The 20,798-nt window shown below is 43.3% G+C and overlaps 2 protein-coding genes across 4 annotated transcripts in view; one reads left to right on the top strand and one right to left on the bottom strand.

Annotated features, from left to right (window-relative positions):
• GALNT11 (polypeptide N-acetylgalactosaminyltransferase 11) overlaps window positions 1-15,410 on the top strand; it is a 47,249-nt gene extending 31,839 nt beyond the window's left edge. For all 3 annotated transcript variants that reach the window (XM_017826538.1, XM_017826540.1, XM_017826539.1), the window contains exons 9-12: window positions 2,232-2,450; window positions 5,523-5,627; window positions 12,063-12,200; window positions 14,600-15,410. In XM_017826538.1, coding sequence (XP_017682027.1) covers window positions 2,232-2,450; window positions 5,523-5,627; window positions 12,063-12,200; window positions 14,600-14,731 — 594 coding nt within the window. In that variant the 3' untranslated portion in view covers window positions 14,732-15,410. The remainder of the gene's footprint in view (window positions 1-2,231; window positions 2,451-5,522; window positions 5,628-12,062; window positions 12,201-14,599) is intronic.
• A 2,381-nt stretch (window positions 15,411-17,791) lies between these two features.
• Window positions 17,792-20,798, bottom strand: part of KMT2C (lysine methyltransferase 2C) — a 197,678-nt gene continuing 194,671 nt past the window's right edge. Inside the window, exons 55-56 of the mRNA XM_017826505.1 lie at window positions 20,072-20,180; window positions 17,792-19,825 (exon numbers count right to left, since the gene is read on the bottom strand). Coding sequence (XP_017681994.1) covers window positions 19,733-19,825; window positions 20,072-20,180 — 202 coding nt within the window. The 3' untranslated portion in view covers window positions 17,792-19,732. The remainder of the gene's footprint in view (window positions 19,826-20,071; window positions 20,181-20,798) is intronic.

The following is a 20,798-nucleotide window of genomic DNA, read 5'->3' on the forward strand; positions in this document are numbered from 1 at the left end:
TTTGATAGGAATTCCTAAATTCTGTAGGATTGTCATTTGGCTTTTGAGTGCTCCTTCCTGTTACTTTGCTGCCTGCAGGACATTCGGTTTTGTGGCTCTTTAATGAAATAAAAGATGATGAATGAGCTCTTATAAGCTCTGCATTGCTTCGTGTCCAAATCAGTGTTAGGTGGCCATGTACTGACTGCCATGTGCCTTCAGGTAGTTTCCATGATGGTGAGACAGGGATTTTGTTGGCTGCTTGTTTGCTTTCTGTTGTAATTAGCAGTCTGATTCTTAGTCTGTCTTGCCCTGGAAGAGCAAACAAGATTGACTTCTGGATTCAAGGGCAAGTGTATTTTTTCCATCTCCTCGGATTTTGATACTGATGCTTTTGAACATAAATCAAGTGTTTGTGAAGCCCATATCTCTGGGATACTTGATGACATTTTGCCCTCTGAGAACACAGGATTTGCTGTGTGCTCAGCTCCTGTGGTCCCTACAATTTCTATACAAGACAATGTTTTATTTTTATTAATTTTATATTCTTTAGAGGTTGATGTTTCGAACTCCATCCTTCATCTTGATGTTCCATCAGTTCAAGGAATCTATTAGAGCCCATTAATTTTTTATCTCCATTCTCCATCTCTGTAATGCATTGGTAGGTTTGATCTATCACTTTCCCTTTTACTGGTGTCTGGGCACAGTTGTTCTTTCGTGATTAATGATGGCTTTCTCTGAAGCTTGGACTTGATTGTTTGTTATAATTTCCAGCTAATACTGCTTTATGCAGCAGGGACTTGAACTGCTGATTCTAGCAGTCTCTTATCACAGATTTGTGTCCTGAATGTTTCCAGCTGTTTCTAGTCTGATTTTCTGATGGTTGCCAGAGACCTGTCACTGTGACAGATTTTATGTATGGAGGACAAGCCTGGAAATATTTTTGTTTTTATAAGTATAATACAAACATTTAGGGCCAGTATAATATACCGAAGCAATCTAATGGTGAATAGTACAAAGATAAGACTTGAAGGATCTGTTTTGCAGCAAAGAGCAAATATCAGTACTTAATAAATGAAATTGCATAATAGAGGTGGTACAGCAAAACTTTCATAACTGTCAGAAGCAAAATGTAGAAGTAAGTTCATGTCTACAGTGGTAATAAACAGCATATAAAAGGTAGGATACTAAAATTTGAACTTTAACCAGGAAAGAGGGAATTGGAATAGCAGAGCTACTTTTTAAAGCAGATCAATTTCTGATAGTGATGTTCCAGTCTGTCTCTAGACTTCCTCAGAGCTGGCCAACAGTCCAATGTACTTAATGCTCCCCCTTCCTCTACTGTTAAAATAAAAGTGATACATCAGGCAAATCCAAAAGCTTAAAGATCTTGATAAGGACAGGTATGTTATTCGTCCAGAGGTGATGCTGTCTGTCACCTGAATATCAGAGATAGCAGGAGGTAATTGAAACCTGTCAGAGCCACATCATGGTAAGTGAAATCCATGTGTCTCCAAGAGATTAATCCAACAAAATACCATAGTTCAGTGCCCTGAAAACTGAATTCTCAGTAATATCTAGTAAACAAGTTAATGTGCAAATGCAGTGCCTTTTCTATGAGTTCTGTAAATCTATCTGGAATTAAAGACTCTACAAGGAGATTTTTCTTCTAGTTTTGGCAATAATATCTGTGCCATGTTGTACATTCATGCATTCCTGCTTGTGCCCATTGTTTCTGCATTAGAGTCAAACAGCACATAAGATTGAGCTTGGAATCTTAATCTGTCTTTGCCTAACCTGTAAGATTCTGAGTATAATTGTAAAATAGAATGTGGAAAAAATAACTTTGTGGGAGCCTTTGTGGAGATGATGCAGATGAATGAGGAAAAACTGGGTTTCGGAGAAAGCCGAGGTGATAGTTCTGATTCTTCACGTGAATAAGGACGTGGTCCCACTAAATTTCACAGGGTAATCCCATTTATAGGTCTGTTCTGATATGGACTGGGTTTGCCCTGATCACTTGTAAAGTTGGAGGGCTTGAAACTGTGGAAGACAAAATATGGTCAGATACCACAGCAATGAAAACAATGCATTGAACAATCAAAATAATTTCAAGAATCCTCTGTCAGATGAGGCTGATGATGGTATATGCATCTTTTTCTGACTTAATAACTCCAGGATACCTTTATTGCCAGTGGTGATCACTAGTCTGAAATTCTCTCTTTTCCCCCATCTGTTTCTCTTAAATACAGGAGCAGTATTTTGCTTTGAGACCTGAGCTAAGGATGAGGAACTACGGAAATATTACCGACCGTGTAGAACTGAGAAAAAGATTGAACTGCAAGTCATTTAAGTGGTATCTAGATAATATCTATCCTGAGATGCAAATATCTGGGCCCAATGCCAAAGCTCCACAGCCAGTTTTTATTAATAGAGCACAGAAACGACCAAAAGTAATCCAGCGTGGAAGGGTAAGAGAAACTTTCTTAAATAACTGACTTAATGTGTGTTAATTATTTCAAGATTCTTAAAGATTTGCTCAAATACAGCAAAAATAGTCTCTTTCCATAGAGTTCTAGCTTTGCAACAAGCTGTCTTGAAAATAACAGGATTTTTGTCAGGATTTCACTCTGATCTGTATTTCAGGTCATCCTCAGATTAGATACTGTTCAATGACGTTTCTTACCCAGAAGCTCTGAGTTATGAAGTTTTGCTGTCTTTAGAATATGCTTTCATGGCTGTTGGTTCTGAAGATGGATTTGGATAGAGAGAAATTTGGGCTCAAATACTCATGCTCTGTTGGTTTGTGATAAGAGTACAATGTAATTAGTTTCCAAATTCATTGCTTCTACTGGGTAATTTTCTGCAAAGGTGAACATTTGCATCTGAGGCTGATGATGGCTTTTCTGTTCTTCACTGTTAGATAATGAAGGAAAAATGAGGTTTTTCTCCCTTTTTTTTTCTTCAAAGTAGAAATGAAGAGAGAATTTTTGTGTATTCATGAAGAAAATCAATTCATGCCTTAGCCCTGACACCTTTGCTTATGGGTTTATATGCAGGCAAAGCCAGCAAACAGTTGAAGCTGTTCTCTCCAGTGTCAAAGTCACCTGCTGTGTGCTTTCTGTGCCTCCCAAAAATAATGGGTAGCTTCAAATCCAAGACAACTTTCTTGATGTCTTCTCTGTGAAAGAGAAGACCTTGGAATAAGCTGTTCCATGTGCATGTAGGTTATGGTTATCAGGTTCCCTGTTAGCTCAGGGGTTGGAAGCACTAAATAGTGATGTCTCCACAGGGGACACAGGCTGCAGTAGCTGCTGACAGTTGCTGGTTCTACAAGTAGTTTCAGTCTGGAGGACCTGAGTTCATGCAGAACCTATTGACATTATTATATTTTTTGCTTGGAAACAGCTGTTGGGAATCCACTATTTGTGCAGTATTTTTGTTGTAATATCCCAACCAAGCTGTCAAGTTATTTATTAGGGCAAACATGTAGTTTCCCTAAATAAAACTGATACAGTGGGCTGGTTCCCCTGGTTGTTGAGTGCTGTTACTCCTCTAGTCAGACCTTTTTTTCTCCCTTTTTTCTTCTTTTTTAAAATTTAATAGCTTTCTGCTTTCATTCAGACAGAAAGTTAACTGAGGAATTGCTGATGTGGGGGAGACTACTTGAGGGATCTGAATACTTCAGCAACACTTAAGGGTAAATCTTCCTAGCAGTTATTTACCATGCTGTAATTTTGAGAAAAGTTTGGTGCACCTTTTAAGAAGTGGGGACAAGACACAGAAAAATGTAGCTCTTTGGCTTGGTTCTCTGGGGTTCAAGAATTATACCCAGCATTGTATGAGAGAGTCAGCTTTGGCTCTGATGGTTGTGTAAACTATTTCCAGATGCCTGCAAGGAACAGAACGATCAGCCAGTGTCACCACTGCGAGCCAGACTCTTTAGGATTTGGGAGGAATCACTCCAAATCTTAGTTTATTCTCAAAAACTAAGTGGGCCAGAGATAAGTGCTGGTTTGACAAGCTGGGAAGGACTGTAATGATCACAAATGGTGACAGTTCTTACCGGTGCTATCAAATGCTGGTCACCACGGCCAGTAAAAACAAGGACTCAAAGCTTATAAAACTCATGTAGCTGTATGGTTTGAAAGCCTTCTGTTGAGTGAGGAATGATGAGATCTGTCCTAGAAGTCTCTGGGGTGTAAGGAAATGTTACTTAGAAGGTTTTTTTTGTGTAATTTGTTTCAGATGTGTGTAGGGAACAGGAGAAACATGGTGCACTTGGGGCAACTGTTGATGTGCCTTGGGACAGCTGTTTCCAGAAATGATGTTTAGTGAAGAATACTATTTGGTATTTGTGCTAGTTTGTGCTGTCATGTGACTGAGCAGTTTGTTCTTTTTATTACTGGAAGTGCCTTTTGGTTTCTAAAAATCCGTGGAGTCAATAGAAATGCCAGGACAGCTATGGATGTCTTCATAATAAGGCACAGCAGGCCAGTTAATCAGCCTGGCCTTGAGTTCAGGACAGTAAATTCTTTTTTTCCTCTACATTCAGCTTCAGATTGGAAATAGTTATTTTTAATGTGGCTGGCAGATCTGGGGCCCTGCCATCTCCCACTTTGAGATGTTCAGTCAGTGATTGCTGCCTGAAGAGCCTGATGCCCCACCACATCAGGGGAAGAAAAACAACCAGGCTGAAAAGGAGTGTTCTGCTGGCCACCGGTTAGTTCAGGGCATGTCTGTAACTTAAAGCCAGAATTAGAGTTGTTTTGTCTCCCTGAATACCTCTGTGGGGATACATTAAGATCTTCATGATTTTTGACTGTAGTAATAGGGATGACCTAATCTTTAATCTCTGTGGAAAATGTCTTGGTGTCCTTTAAGGTGGGCATCATTGCCCAAATCCGACTAGGTAGGGCATTTGAGCAAAAATAAGCATTTGGGTGTTTGTAAAATGTTCTCTTCTTCCCTGATTCATCATTAAAATACCTTGGCTGATAACTGTGGCTTTTCAGTTGCGTAAAAGCTCTTGAAAATCAATTTGTAAACAGTGTAAGCCTCTGAAGTTGTTTGTATCACAGCAATTCCTTCTTCTTTCTCCTGCTTTGTGAAGAAAGGCTGTAGGAGGAGAATTATGTTTAAACTAAACTGTAGTAAAATGTAGTTTATAAAGTACAGTTGATTTTCCTGAGCAGAGTATCTGGGACCTGAGTATTCCATGGAGACTGAAGAGGGGAAAGAAACTTGACAGAGTACAGCCAGCATGTGCTGAGCCAGGCTGTGTGTACTGCACTTGTACCAGAGAGGGAAATCTTGATGTAATAAGAAAGCAAATTGGAACTGTTTAAAGCATCTTTTTTTCTCCAAATTATCTGAAAAACAGAATGGTTTTTTAAAAAAAAAAAATATTTTTTTTTCCCCCCAGTTGGAAGGTTTGGTTGGGATTTTTTGGGAACACTGAGTTCTAGAGCTTCCAGAGCATCACCCTTTGGTATATGATGTTTGTTGCTCACTCTGTCCATCAAACTGTTTTCCTTTCACAGTTGTATCACCTCCAAACCAACAAATGCCTGGTTGCCCAGGGCCACCCAAGTCAGAAAGGAGGCCTGGTGGTGGTTCGGGAATGTGACTACAACGATCAAAACCAGGTATGGTGTTCCTCATTATATGGAATAGTGATTCACATCTTAGAAACTACTACTATGTTTTCCTGCTGGCAAAATACCCTGGAATAACACCTCTTCAGCAGACAGGCTGATTTCAGAGGATGGTTCAAACCACAAGGCTGGCCAAGGACACTGGGGAGCTTGCTGCTCCTCCTAATGCCAAGTGTTGGATATCTCCTGTGTTTGTGGTGTGAATCTCTTATGTGGCTGAAGGCTGTCCTTTAGTGGCTCCTGATGAGTTCATAATTCACTGATTTGCACTTCAGAATTTGTAGCAGCTCTTTCAGTCAGTTCCTCATACTGAGATTTAAAGCAGCCTTTTCCTGCCCTGCTTGTCTTTGTGTACTGTAGAACTAGCCCTCTGCTCCTGGAGTGGCTGTAGCTTGGGGTGAATGAATGATGTGTTGTTGTCCTTAAATAGAAGGAACGTAGAAAATTCTTTGGCTGCAGGTGAATTTCTGATCTGGGGATTACTTAGGGATGGATATGAAAACCTAATGAGAATTTTTGTATTACTACATGAAGCCTTTGCTATTTCACTTCTTTCAGGCAACAGAAATTCAAGACTTGGATAAACAGTCTCCAGGGTAGAGAGATCTTCAGCTAATATCATAAAGACTTCTAACTAGCTAAGAACTACACTGAGAACATTATGATTTAGGAGCCCGTGGGACCCAAGTCTAAAAACTAGCTCGCATCTAAGGAGAAAACTAATTAAAGACACAAAATAAATGGAGCAGGAGGTAATGCAGCATAGCTTAATTAAAGGTGGGTTGTGCTGGACTAACTTGATACTTTATGAAATGAGTAGGAGTTTCCAGGATATGGAAACAGGAGCAGTAGAAGCAGAGTGATTTGTGATAGTCCCAACAAAGTGCTGTGTGCTTTGTCACCTAATGGGACTTTCTGCCAGTGTCAGCATAAGTGTGGGTGGCCTTAAGTTCCAGTTGTCAGGCAGGAGCAAGGAATACATCCCTGTACTTCAGAACACTGAGTAATCATCACTGTGACCAAACTGTGGGTCCCTGTGTTAAGGGTGAATTAATTAAAGCTGGAATGGGAATGAAGGTTTTGCTATGGGGTCTGTTCCATTAGCTGTAGGACAGTCAGCAAGTCTTTTAAATATAAGGACTGTGTACATGTAATAGCAACTGATGGGCATCACTGATTGTACATTTACAGTGCCAAAGCTGTGATGCTGCTTTCTGAGCCATTCAGGTTGTGGGCAAGAAAGCAAAAATGACTGCCTGTGGATGATGTCCACAGAGTTATGTTTTCCTTCTCCTTCCTGCAGTATTTTTCATACTGAAGTGCCACATGGCTGGAGGAAGAAGTCTGTTGTTTTTCTTTATCAAAACCTTTTTCTGATTTTTTTTCCCTCCCGAAGACAACCTTCAGTTAGCCTTTTGGTTCTGACAAAGAGAAATTCATCCTCTGATTGTTGATATTTGGCTTCTTTTCTCATTAATCTATTTTACTAGTGGTAAATTTAGCCATTAGTTCTCATAAAAAAACTGGCTGTGCTATCTTGTTCCACGATTTTGTTCTCCAACCAAGTATGTCAACCAACACTATGTTTTTCTGCCATTAGACTTATTTTGCTCTCCTAATAAATCCCCAGAGTGCATTCAGCCAGCTTTCTGTCATATCCTCTTGAACAATCTTGCTATAGATACATGAGAACAATGTAGAGAAAGATGACACTTATTTAACAGCTTCTGCTTATAAAAATAGCAAGAAACTTTCTGACTATTGGAAGCTTTTAGCTGTTGTTTCACTCAGCTCACTGGCATTTTCAGCTGGTTTTGCTCTAGAACCATCTAGACAATTGTCATGAAGCACCAGCAGCACACTGAACTGTGGAACAGAACACATGTATCAACTTTGGAATGACCTTCAGGAGTATATTTGGTTTTCAGGGTAGCAATAGCTTAAGATAATGATTACAGACCACCAAACTTGCCTGTTTCTGATGATTGTCACGAGCTGTTCAGTGCTGTGAGGTCACTGCTATCCACAGCAGCAGGAGCTGGAGTATATGCAAGAGGCTGTGATGATACAATTTGTTGGTTATGTCTCTTCTTCAGAGCTGAAGCAGCTTTTCTGTGCTCTTAAGCTGAATTTTTGTCTTTTATAAACTGTCTGACAGAATAATACAGCAGTGCCAAGCTAAGCAACAGATTGCAACTGATGAAAGTCCTGGAATGCTTCTCCTGCCGGCGTGGCTCACGGCAGGGATTTTCTTTCAAACAAAGGGCTGTTTCTGTAGTAGTTACTGTCTTCTATTTACTGAAAATTTTCAATGCATTCCTCTAGTGCTAATGCAGTTTGCAGACCAAAGAAAAATGTGTATCCACAAAGCTTTGCCAGTTGGCCAGCCTTGCCTTTTGCTGCACTCCAGTGCACTCTGAAAGCCAAAGGGTAGGCAGATGCTTCCTGGTTTATTTCATATAATTAGGTGTTTATTCCCTAGAAACAGTGAGCTTCCCTTTTCTGCCTACTATGGATTCTTTGATTTATTGTTTTATATTCTAGGTTGAGTGTTAGGTTTTGTTTTAATACCAGTTGCTTGTATTGACAGTGGACTCAAAGTCTTCTACAGGTAACTCCGTTTTTCAAAAGGCAGTGATAGTATGGGCTGTTCTAGGTGCTGAGGCACCATCTGAACCCCTTCCTCATTTGCATTTCTTCTGAAGTACTTCAGCCATCTCTTATCTATTTACATTAATTAATCTCACTGTAGGAATGATTTAATCTTTCACCAAAAAAAACCCCAAGCAAATAAACGTACACCACCACCACCCCCCCCCAAAAACCAAAACTAAACCAACTAAACAAAAAAAACCCAGCAAAAAGTGAACTCCAAACCAGTTTAGTAACACAGCCCTGTATCTCTTTATCATGGCAAAAAAGTAAACCCAGAAGAAGATCACTGAGATGTAGGGATTTATGGAAGGGGTGAAGGGGATGTCTCCTTTACCAAGAGTGGCAACCTGACACCAGTTAGGAAATCCCAGTGTTAGTAAAATGAGAACAATATAGTTCCCCTTCAGCATTGTCACAATCCTGTCCTTGCAAGGAATTAAGCTGTGGTCACCACTGAAACTGTTCATTAAGCTGTATGTGAGAAAAAGCTGTTTCTACCCACCTGTTGGTATATAAATGAGGCTAATGAAATCATCTTAGCAACCAATCCTGGAGAAGGCTGTGTGATTTCTTTGAGTTTTATGGGATGAAGTAAAGTCCTGAAGGTACTAGAAGCCCTAGGAAACCTTTGTCTTAAATCTGTAAATAGTTTGAACTACCTCTTGAGGGGACTGAATTAAACATCCAGTTCTTCCTGAGCTGCACCTGTATAAAAGTAGTTCAGACTTACAGAGCTTGTACTTTGGACCTCCTCCCATTTATTTTGTCCACAAGACCTGCTCTACCATGTGCTGTGCACCTCTCTGTAGGTGGCCAGAAGGACACATGGGCCAGCTTTGCCCTGGCAGTGAGAATTCTTATCCCAGGTCTGCAGGTCCCATTTCCACTGTGGGAAGCTTGAACCAGCTGCTGCCCAATAAGACCTCGGTGCCCCTGCAGCCACAGGTGCAGGCACTGACTCTCATAGGAGGCTTGGGCAGGCACCTGAGCACTGCCACATCTGAAATGCCTCTCCTGAAGGTGCTCTGGGGACATGCAGGACCTCAGAAGGGTCAGTCAGCAGCTGAATGGGCCACTGCACTCCAAGACTGAAGGGGTCCATGCACCTTTTCTCTTCTCCTGTTGCCTGTGTTGAGAGGCAGGGAAAAAAGGCTGCTAGAAAGAGGCCAGTCCTACAGCATTCACCAGATTCAGTCATTTATTTAACTACAAGCGTGACCAATTTCATTATGGAGAGAGGTTTTTATGTACATCTGCCATTTGGGTTTTATTTGAAAACAGAACTGATTCATTATATTCTAATTGCATCCTGTTGATTTTTCTTTGACACCAGTGAAAATGGCCAGTGATTTTCCGTAGACCTTTGGAGCAGATCGTTGCCATGTGTCTCTTGGGGACAGCAATTAAAGGTGCTGCTTTCCTGTGGGGGGGAGCTGGGCACAATTCCAGTTTGAGAAACTGAAGTCTGGTGGAGATGCTCTCCTAGCTCTCCTAACTCTGCTGGTTAGGAAGTTCATGCATGCAGGGCGAAAATATCCTGCACCTCATCTATTAACTTTTTTTAAAATAAATTAAATTTTAAAAATGGCATTTTTTGTAGAAAATACATAGGAGGATAAAACAATCTCAGAACTGAGACATAAAACCTAGGCAGGTAACTTTCTGCTTATGGACTTTTGATACTGTGCTACCTGCTGGGAATTTATTTCCTATATGGGGCTGTTGCTCCTGACAGCCTTTAACAACAAGAGCTAAACATCATCCTTCCAGTCTTCAGCAGCAAAGTAGTTAATAATTTTTAGAGTATGCAAAGGCTTGCATTTGTATAACAAAGAAAGCCCATGGGGTGGCTTTGATTTCCTTGTGCTTGAATCTGTTAATAATCTGCAAGTTCATACTGATACTCTAATCTGAATTTGGAACCAAATTTGGGCCTATTTTTCCATGTCCCTTTGTTTTCTACACTGAACACATAATTAGTTTGAAATTAATTTTGGCTGTCTTGGGGAGAATATCACATGGGATTTAACCACTATTTTGTGGTCTTTGCCATTACTCAGCTTTTGATTAAAAGTCTGCTCCCTGTGTCACTACAGTCTTCTTTCTCCTTTCTTACTAGTTCTACTCTTGTTTGGATTTGGCTTCATCATTCTTCTTCTTCTAATAGTGGTACTCTTCTGGCAAGTCTTGAAATTTCTCCATTCTCTCCTCCTCTTTAATCTTGATGTGCCTTCTTTCCCATGCCAGGGTTTAAACAGAAAAAAAGTACATTGGAAGGCACAGAGTGCCTGAGGTTAGGGTAGATTTTAATGTAATATCTGCACTTGCTCCAAGGAGGCCTTTGCTGTGTTACAGTGCAACTGTGATAATGAGCTGTGTGCTTTTCAGTCATGCTGTCCAACTGAGACTGTGTCCCAAATTCCAGTGCCCTCCAGAAGACTGGTTTTAGTTTCATCAGCCAAAAAAAAAAAAAAAAAGTAGACAAATTAGAGTTTATTTGCCTGATTTTTCTGCCTGGAATTTCATATTCCATACACTGAGTGTCAAGCAGACTTAGTGAAAAAAAAAAAAAAATCACACAGGGGCCATGGTGGCTCCAGCACTGAGCTGTGAGAAATGAGAACAGGGCTGGAACAAGAGCACACCAGAAGAACTTAGTTGCAAGTAGGTACTTCATGCACAGGTATGAGGGGCTTAGCTCCTCTTGTTCACAGAGTTATGAGAGCTCCAGGTCCTCCACTGAACTGATCTTGCCCCAGGTCTTTGCAGGCCTGAAGGAACGGGGGGGGGGGGCGGAGAGGACCAGAAGCTGCTGCAATTAGACCAGGCTGGTGTTCCAGCTTCCCTGAATGTTCAGCTGTGCCAGATGTGCCTTGCTCAAAGCAAGGTTGAGGCGGCCCACTGAGAGCCAGCAGGGTGTGGGCATGAACTGCAGCAGGTGAAGGTGCCTGGCACCTTGCTATACCAACAATAAAAATATCACTTGTGCTCAAGCAGCCTGTGAGAGAGGACAAACTGAGGTCTCGAGTGTGTCTGTGCTGCTGGTTAGAGCTGGCAGGGATTTTCAGTGTGATCACACAAACTCTTCTAATGCCACATAAATTCAAGAACCCAAATGCAGTTGAAGCTGCAAACGTGAACCAGTGCATTCCTGCATCATACAGGTGGGCCCCAGAGAGGGGCTGCATTCAATTCCCATCACTCTGTGAGCTGCTGGGATGTTGTGTAGGCTCTTGAGGTCCAGATCAAGACATTTTCATAGTGGTTCAACCACAACGAAGTGGATGTGAAATGGGGAGGAGTGATCTCCCTCTAAGCACAGCACAGGTACCAAAAGTCATTTGTCTTGGGAGCAAAGAAGGATCATCTTTGGATAAGGAGATTTACTGCCTGGCTTAAAGGTTTTTCTCAGAGGGCAGCTGGCTGCCTGCTCAGAGATGCACTGCTTGCCTGCTGCCTTATCTTGTCCAGCTGCCTGGGCAGGAGGGACATATGAGGGCTGCTTAATTTTAAAAATGCCACTTACAGGACAGAATCACGACTGGTCCTTTCAGTGCCTCTGCATGGGGCAGTGCTGTGTGATGTTGGGAAGACAACGGAGCCCTGCAGCTCTGTCTCAGTTGCTGGGAAAAGGGAGCAAAGAGGCAGCGAGTATTGCAAGGCACATCTCTGACATCCAGATGCTGAAGCATCTCCTTTGTTGCTGAACGAAAGAGTGAAGGCACCTGTCCTGAAACATTGTAATAAATGTCCTTCTGTCTTCTCTTTCAGGTCTGGATTTACAATGAGGATCATGAGCTGATTTTAAATAACCTGCTTTGCTTGGATGTTTCGGAAACTCGCTCGTCTGACCCCCCCCGCCTCATGAAGTGCCACGGCTCCGGCGGCTCGCAGCAGTGGACGTTCGGGGTGAGTGGGGGGGCTGGCACGTGGCATGTTGCCTCTAATTAATGTCTCAGTAAGTAACAGTAGCACTAACAGGACACCAGGGTTGAGTTTAATTATGACTAAGTCTCAGGTGTACCAATGCACATGTACTGTACTAGGCCCAGCCCACGGTTCAAGCGCAGAATCACAGAATATGCCAAGTTGGAAGGGTCCCACAAGGATCATGGAGTCCAACTCCTTGGCCTGCACAGGACCATCCCCAAGAGTCACACCATGTGCCCGAGAGCGTTGTCCAAACGCTTCCTGAACTCTCTCAGGCTTGGTGCTGTGACCACTGCCCTGGGGAGCCTGTTCCAGTGCCCACCCACCCTCTGGGTGAAGAACCTTTTACAGGTGAAGAACCTTTGCACGGGCTTTGGTGGCTGTGTTTCAGCCTGAATAAGACTTTTGCTGAACTCTGGGACATGCAAGCCCTTTGCCACATAGGAAGGTTTCTGCAGCTCCACTGAGCCTTTCTTCTGCCCATCACAGCCACCCACAGCGCTGTGGCTTATCTGGGATGTGCCGGAGAGAATAAAATCCGCCCCACAGCTTTGTTGTGTTGTGTTTGCTTCTTCAGGCACTAAGCAGGAATCACCACATGGACTGTTCTCTCCCAGTCATGCAAAGGGCAGAGCAGTTGGTTCTGCCCTGTAATTGATCCATTGATTTAATTGTTGGAGTCTGGAGTGGCAGATTTCACAAAACTGAGCCAGTGCTGCTCACACATGGAATTTATCTCCTGGGTATTCACTCAGAGGCTGCCCCTCACATGCCCTCAGCATAGCAGTGAGTCTGTAGCACAGACATGGTTGAACAAAGAGGAGGGAGGGCCCTGCCAGCACAAGTTCCCAAAGTGGAGTCACATTTGGCTGTTGCAGCCCAGGATGGTTTGGAGATACAGAGGCAGATTATTGTGTAAGCCCAGGGCTGTGTGTGTCTGACACTTGCACCAGCAGTGCCACAGCCAGAGCTGCCAGTGGGAGTGGGAGTAGTAAACTAAGCAGTTCTGCTGATAAGAGATTACTGAGGGTTCTGCAGCTTGTGTCAGCAGACAGAGGTTTTACAAGGCTGAGAGAATGGCCATTGCTATTCAGTGCCTGTGGCTGTTGGTGATGCCGGTGGTGGTGGTGCAGAATCTGGGCTTCACGTGTCAGACGTGGGCTTTGAGCTGGCCATTGCCACTGAGGGTGTGGTAGGTGGATCTGTAACAGTGTCACATTGCTGCTCATTAATGATCCATGGCCGAAGAGAGTGAATCAAATGTCAGTATTGGTTAGGAAGGGAGTAGGAACTGAAACAGGAAAATGTCATCACAACATTGTAGTTTGCTTGTACTGCACGTGCTGGTCACCTCGTCTCAGAAAGGCTAAATTTGGGCTGTGGAAGGCTCAGAAGTAAGAAAGGCAAATCAAAGATGTGGGCCACCTTTCCCATGAGCAATATGTGAGCAGGCTGGGACTCTTCAGGTAAGTGAAGCCTTTTGGAAAAAGGGGAAATCATGTCATTGGTACAAGGAAAGGCCAGCAGTGTGCTGTTAGTTACAGAACAAGACTCAGAGTGGAGAGGAGTATTTTGGAAGAGTGCTGTGTGTTCTTTCCATGTTCTCCTGCTTCCCTGGACGTCTGCTTATGGCCATAGGCAGTGACAGAACCCGGTGTGGCTGTTCTCATGCATCTGCTCCCTCCATGCTGGGCAGCAGGAGGTTGCCCATGGGAGCTGCTGGGGCTGGGCAGAGGGCCTAAAGGGGCTACAAGGGAGCTGGAGAGGGACTTTTTACAAGAGCACAAGGGGGAATGGCTTTAAACTGACAGAGGGCAGGTTTAGATTAGCTATTAGGAAGAAATTCTTTGCTGTGAGGGTGGTGAGGCACTGGAACAGGTTGCCCAGAGAAGCTGTGGATGCCCCATCCCTGGGAATGTTTATGGCAAGGTTGGATGGGGCTTTGAGCAACCTTGGCTGGTGGAAAGTGGCAGGGAGGTTGGAGCTAGATGATACTTAAAGTCACTTCCAACCCAAGTCATTCCAGGTTTCTATGACCTGTCTGTGCCCCACTATGGCTTTGTGCCCTCCCTCTTTGCTGAGTGCTGGGGAATGGGTTTGATCATTCCTCCATCTCATTAAGAGACTGTGCTATAAACAAAATCCCAACTGGGTCCCTGTAAGGACATGAGAGTCTTTGTTGCAAAGCCTGGATGTGGTTATGGGATGTGCTGTACTCTGCTGCTGCTGTGGGTCTGGTGTGTCAGGGAGGCTGCTGAAAGGCTCATCTGTCAGGAAGGAGCATCCCCTCCCCTTGAGCATCGCTTTCAGCTTCAGGGTGACAATGGAGAACAGAAGTTTTGGTAAATAAATCCCATCTGTCTTTGTCTTTCCTCTAGAAAAACAACCGCCTGTACCAGGTCTCTGTGGGGCAGTGCCTGAAGGTGGTGGATCCACTGAGCCACAAAGGGTACGTGACCGTGGCCATCTGTGATGGGTCCCTTCCTCAGCAGTGGCATTTTGAGAGCTGACACAGCAAGGATGTGGCTGAGGAAAGTTAAGCTGAGACCTGGTTCCCCTTCAGCTGTGATTGAAGTCGTTCTGGAGGGCTTTTTGTGGAGCCCTTGGCTGCTACACCCGGCACACCCATCGCAAGGACCCGCTGGAAATGCCCTGCCCTGAAGGGCTTTGTGTGTGGGAAGGTCCAGCTGGGCACTGGTCCCTGGTCACAGCAGTGACAGCAGCAGCCCCACTGCAGGACAGCACACAGAAGTGCAGTTTATCATCGGTTCCTTGGATGATCCTGGATTATTGGACTGGTTTTAAGTAAGAGAAATCATTAGCGCAATGTAATTTAAATGGTGAGACTTCAGCTTCGTGGATCTTTTAAATGACAGTGACAGAAAGGAGTCCTCCCCAAGTATTTCATGTGCAGTATCTCAATAATTTACATTTCTAGTATGGGTTTACTGGCCAAATTATTTTACTTTTTCTGGAAAATACTTTTATTCCCTTTTATCTTCTGAAAATTGTCATTCGTAATATTTAAATTTAGTTCTTTCAATTTACAATTTTAGGACAATTCATGTAGTTTAAATTCTTTGCTGTCATTCGTCACCTCGTATTTAAAACAAAGTAACTATTGCAAAGTCTATTTTGATGACTCATGACAGTAGCTGCATTTAAAATAAAGTATCATTTTTTAATTAATCTCTATGGCCTTATTCTTTGTAGCTGTTGGACCAGAAAGCACCTACTTACAGAATGATACAAACTAATCTTCACACAATTTGGGTCTTCCCTTGTGTCTCCCTTGCTCATGTCTTGGAAGGTTTGACAGATAATGTCTCTGGTTTTTCCCCTTCACTTCTTTGTTTTCATTTATTTCACTGTTTACCTTTCTTTGACCTCCTGCTTCAGCCTCGGGTGCTGCTTCAGTGCATGAAAGCTCTTGCAGAAGAGAAACGCTGCTCAGTTTTTTCTTAGCACCATTGGCCTTGTTTCCTATGCCACAGTGACCTGCCTGCCCTGGGAATGTGCACTTTGGATGTTGGCAGCACCAGGACAGCCTTGTCCTTTTTCTTGGGCAGCACAAACATTTTCCAACTGCACAAATACTCCAGCATCCAGTTGTTGACATTTTGGGCAGTGTGAGGGACATAATGATGGAGTAATTACAGACCCACATCTTCCCACAGAGAGGAGATTCACTTGTGCCAGACTGTGTTTGGTCCTTCAGCCCTCTGCCAGGGCTGGCACCTGAGGAAGCAAAGGAGCAGGTAAGAGCAGCCCTGGCCACCAGGCAGCTCTTTTGCCTCCTCCATCAGTCCTGGAAGCAGTGAGTCACCGGCAGGGAGAACCAGGTGAGTGGGTTTAATTGCAAACCAGAACAGTAGGTTGAAGTGGAAGTTCTTCCAAATAAAGCACTGCAATGGAAGTAGTCGAGTTAGACACCAGCAAAGCTCCTTCTTACCAAGAAAGCCTCTAAAAACAATCCCAGGCCCCTTGGTCAGCTGAGGTCTGTGCCCTTGTAGGGGCACCCGGAGTCTTGAGATCAGCTCCCAGATGGCTCTTGGAGGGCAGTGCAGGGCTGGAACACGGTGTCAGCTCGGAGCAGAACCCTTTCAGTGGCAGCAATGGCAGCCCTGGTGGTTGCTGTGTGCGGAATTCATTCCATCCTTTTTGTGATGAGAGGATGGGCAGCAGCTTCATTGATGCCTGTCTGATTAACCCTGACTGCTCCCAGGGGCCAGTGTGGAGCAGCCAGAAGGTGCTGGTGCAGCTGGTCCCAGCTGAGTGCTGGGCTTTCCTGTGACATTTGTGTTGGCACTCACGTTGTGCAGCGGCCTCGCTCAGCCTTTTCTTTTGTGGCCTTTGTCTTTTCAAAAATAGTAAAAAAAACCAAAAAAGCCAAACAAATCCTCAAACAAGCAGAGCAGGAGCTTGCTTTATTTACGGTCTCAGTCTGTTGCCACAGAGAATTTCTGACCTTTTGCTCCGGGTGAGGAAACTTCTGTCACCGAGAGCGGCGCCGATTTCCAGGAACAGATGGAGGCGATGGCGCTTTGGACGGTGGCCGTTATTCCTGTGGGGAATTATTTTTGGCCACAGACGTTTCTGCTGCAGCCACACAGCCAGGCCAGCACACGAAGATTTGAACGGGGTTACAGATCTCTGCCGTGAACACCCAGCCCTGGGCCAGGTGACTGTTCCCAGCTGGGCCCTGCACGGCTGCCTGGGACAGGGGGAAATGCATAGTTTTGTCCTATATTGGAGTGACTGCTCCCAGCTGCCCCTGTGGACTTTGGGTGAACAGGAAGAACAGAAGGAAAAGCCCCTAAAAAGAGCAGATGCTGTCACATGGCTTGTCGTTGTCACACTGAGAATTTATCACTTGTAAAGAATACAAAGAAACTCTGCCCGGGGCTGATTTTTAAGCCTCTGTGTCAAGTACCTCCTCGAGGGCTCCTGGAGTTGGTAGTGGCTGTGGCTGACAGAGGAGCAGAGTGTCCTCCGGCAGCCAAAGTGCATGATATAAATAGATATAAATAACTGCAGAACAGCTCTGGCCTGGCTGCTTCCCACTGCTCTGCAGTAAATCTTGGAGTCTTTTTTTAGCCTCAACCCGTGCTGAGGTCTTTCTGGGAACACCTCTGGTGTCAATTCAATAGATAAAGCAGAAGTTGAGGTCAGCTGTCCCTGCTGTGTCCCATCCCAGCTCCTTGCCCACCTCACTGGCAGCAGAGCCGCCCCAGGGCTGGGGCTGCTCAGCAGGGACAAAACATCCCTGATGGCAACACTGTCCTCATCCCAAATCCCGAGCGGGGAAGGCACCACACCAGCTGCAATGAAGAAAATTAACTCTATCCCAGCACAGGCAGAATATTCATCTTTTGCAGATTTTCCGGGTAAAACATGACTGCAGGGAATGGAGTCTGGACGGTGCTCGGGACATGGCACCACAGTGTGAAATTTAGGGTGCAGGTTGCACTGGAGAAGGGGGAAGGCAAATGCCTCTTGCTGGTGGAAGCAGACACAAATCCTGGAAGAAGCAGAAAACAGACACCTCAAATGACAACAGGAGGATGTACTTTATAGATGTAAAATATTTTTATTCGTAAATGCTGATCTTCTAAATCTGTTTCCACAAATTCCAAAACCCATAACACTCTGTATACTTCAAAAAATTCTTTTTTTTTGTGTTGTTTTTGTATTTTTTTTGCCAACATTAGATACTATTATACAGAACAGAAAAAACTGTAGGACAAATACTGGTAGGATGTTGGAATATTGTACAAGAGAAGAAAAATATTCAAGAAACAATTTAATACAGCTATTTATCAAGAGAAAAATATATACAATTGATTTATTCTGTAAGATAAAAATACATCATGCCATATACATTACAAGTTCAGAACTGTATTACTGAATATACCAACAGTTTACAGTCCACTTTAATTGTGCACACAAAAAAAAAAAAAAACTTCATTTTTTTTTTATGTTTAGCCTGTGAAGTGTCAGTACCAGAATTTTAAGTACAAAATAAAAAGCTAACCTGGTTCAAAATGCTGATTAAATTTCTACAAGCAAACACAAAACAGTGTTTATTTTTTTTAAAGAAATGTAAACAAAAACAATCCATACAAACACATCTTTAAATTACATTTTCCAAAACCCTATTGCCAGAGTCCTGCAGCTGCAAGCACATTACACCTAATTTTTTTCCTTGTTTTCCTTTTAAGAAGGCTATCGCGTCAGACTGAAGCTCCAACTGATTCTATGCTGTTTACATGATTTAATGTAGGCTGAACAGTCACCTAATCTTGACTACTTTTTGCTGAAGAAAAAAAAACTCCATGTCCAGCCTCTATTTTGGGTGGTTTTTAGCAGTTATTCACAGTTATCACAAATTGTAAGCACAAAAAAACCTGACTTAAGAAATAGGGATGCAACAATATAATACAAATAAAATTAATCTAAATTACCCAAACATCTACAAAAGTCAGAGTTGTAATATACACGCCCTTACCAGGCTTAAGGTTTACTTAAAAAAATTCTCGTAAGACCACAGTTGAGACTGCTTTAAACATACAAAACCCTCTCTCTTTAAATTGAGATTTTGGTTATTCTGTACTGGGAATCGCATGTCTGTGAGTACATGAGATCATATTGTAACATCCCTATCGACGTTTGAGAATAAGCACCCGAACTGCTGCAGAGTCTGGTAGCATTTGGTCAATAACTATTTTTATACTGTATTTTTTTTTTCCTCAAAATATTTACACTTTTATACAAAGTAACAGAGTTTGTTAGTTCTGCAGGTAACAGCAGCAGCTTGGCTTTCTTCTAACTTTCTTTTTAAAAATAGCTTCATTCACTTATTCAATAATAAATACAAAAAGGTTCTCTTATTTTACAGAAATCAAAAACTACAATAAACTGACTCATGGAATCAAGTATTTAAATGTATTTTAGTGCAAGTTATTTTTTCCCTTAGCTCTATCCCTAAGGAAGTCGTTTCAGTACATTCCTTGTTCAGTGGTGTCTACTTTTATTTAAAATTTTTCTTTAATTAGAGGGCCTGCCCCTTTATCAAATAAGGCTGTGGCCAGCACTTTGGACTTCTCCCTTTCGCTGGTGATTTCAGTCTTACATTCATAGTGGCCACCTGCCCTCCCGCAGGTCAGCCAGCGGTTCTTTGCCCAAGTTAAAACAGTTTCTCCTTAGTGAGCTCAAAAACAAAAGTGCTGGACCATTCTGTTAACTCAGTTTAACCTCCACGTGTCTGGAAAGTCAGCTTCAGATTTTGCCGGCTTGCTTCTGGTGCTTGTTGGTTTGTGTGGGTTATTTTTTCCTTTTTTTTTTTTTTTTCTTTTTTTTTTTTTAACTAGTTTGGTTTAAATCTGTACTTCCAGAAGTGATTTTTTTTTTTCCCCCCTTCAAAAAGGCAACAATTTTCCGTCGACAAAATCAAAATGTGAATCACTTCTTCCTAGGGACAAGCAACCCTCAAAGACAGCAAGGAATGCATTCTAGTTCATCCACTTTCGGCAGTTTACAGCTCCACAGTGACATGGAATCTTGTGCTGGTCATCTTCAAAGTCAAACTTATAGTCATAGCAAAGCTGGAAGGAGACAAAGGAGAATGGTTATGGAACAACCAGAATTGGCCACAGCTTTCCCTGTGGCTACAGGTTCAACAGCAGAACACACCAGAGGTTGTGTTAGGGACTGGCGTGGTTTTAAAGGAAAGAAGGGAAATGTCACCTCCCCCCAGCACAAACAGGTTGTGCCATGGGCCAGAAATCATGGAAGTATCTAGAAATGGATGGGTCCGGCAAGAGGTGGGTAAGGTCCAAACCCGCCCTTACCTCCTCCCCCTTCTGGATTCTTCTGCTGGAGCTAATGATGATTTTGTGTCCTCTCTCAAAAGTGACCACCTCAGCCACGCAGTTGGGCGCACACGAATGGTTGATGTACCTATGGGAAAAGAGCAGGACAAAGGTCACCTCCCAGGAAAACGCATCCCTTGAGGCAAATGTAAACCAAACCTCAGCATGGCCTTAGCTCCACGGGCTCACCGCCTTTCCACATACAACTATATTACTCTGTAACTTGTGTCTTTACCTAGAAAATGTCAAAAAAAAAAAAAAATCAAGCGTCAAAAAAAATCAAGTATCAAAAAAAAATTCCATTCCCTCTTCATAGCTGCCATGAAACATACTGAAAGATGGGCAGAGTTAAGGGAAAAGAAGACATTATTTTGGTGGAATAGTCCGCAGACTGAATGTATCAGCTCAGAGAATAAAAACCTCAAAGTCAGCGCCTCACAAACAGCCCCAGGCCAGGGAACACTGGTGATGGCCCAGAAGGAGGTCAGGGAATGCGGATGATGCCCCAGGAGGAGGTCAGGAAATGCGGGTGATCCCCCAGGATGAGGTCAGGGAATGCAGATGATGCCCCAGGAGGAGGGCAGGGAATGCGGGGGATCCCCCAGGATGAGGTCAAGGAATCCAGATGATGCCCCAGGAGGTCAGGGAATGCGGGTGATCCCCCAGGATGAGGTCAGGGAATGCAGATGATGCCCCAGGAGGTCAG

This window comes from Lepidothrix coronata, unplaced genomic scaffold (assembly GCF_001604755.1).
Source record: "Lepidothrix coronata isolate B3197 unplaced genomic scaffold, Lepidothrix_coronata-1.0 Scaffold128, whole genome shotgun sequence".
NCBI classification, from domain to species: Eukaryota; Metazoa; Chordata; class Aves; order Passeriformes; family Pipridae; genus Lepidothrix; species Lepidothrix coronata.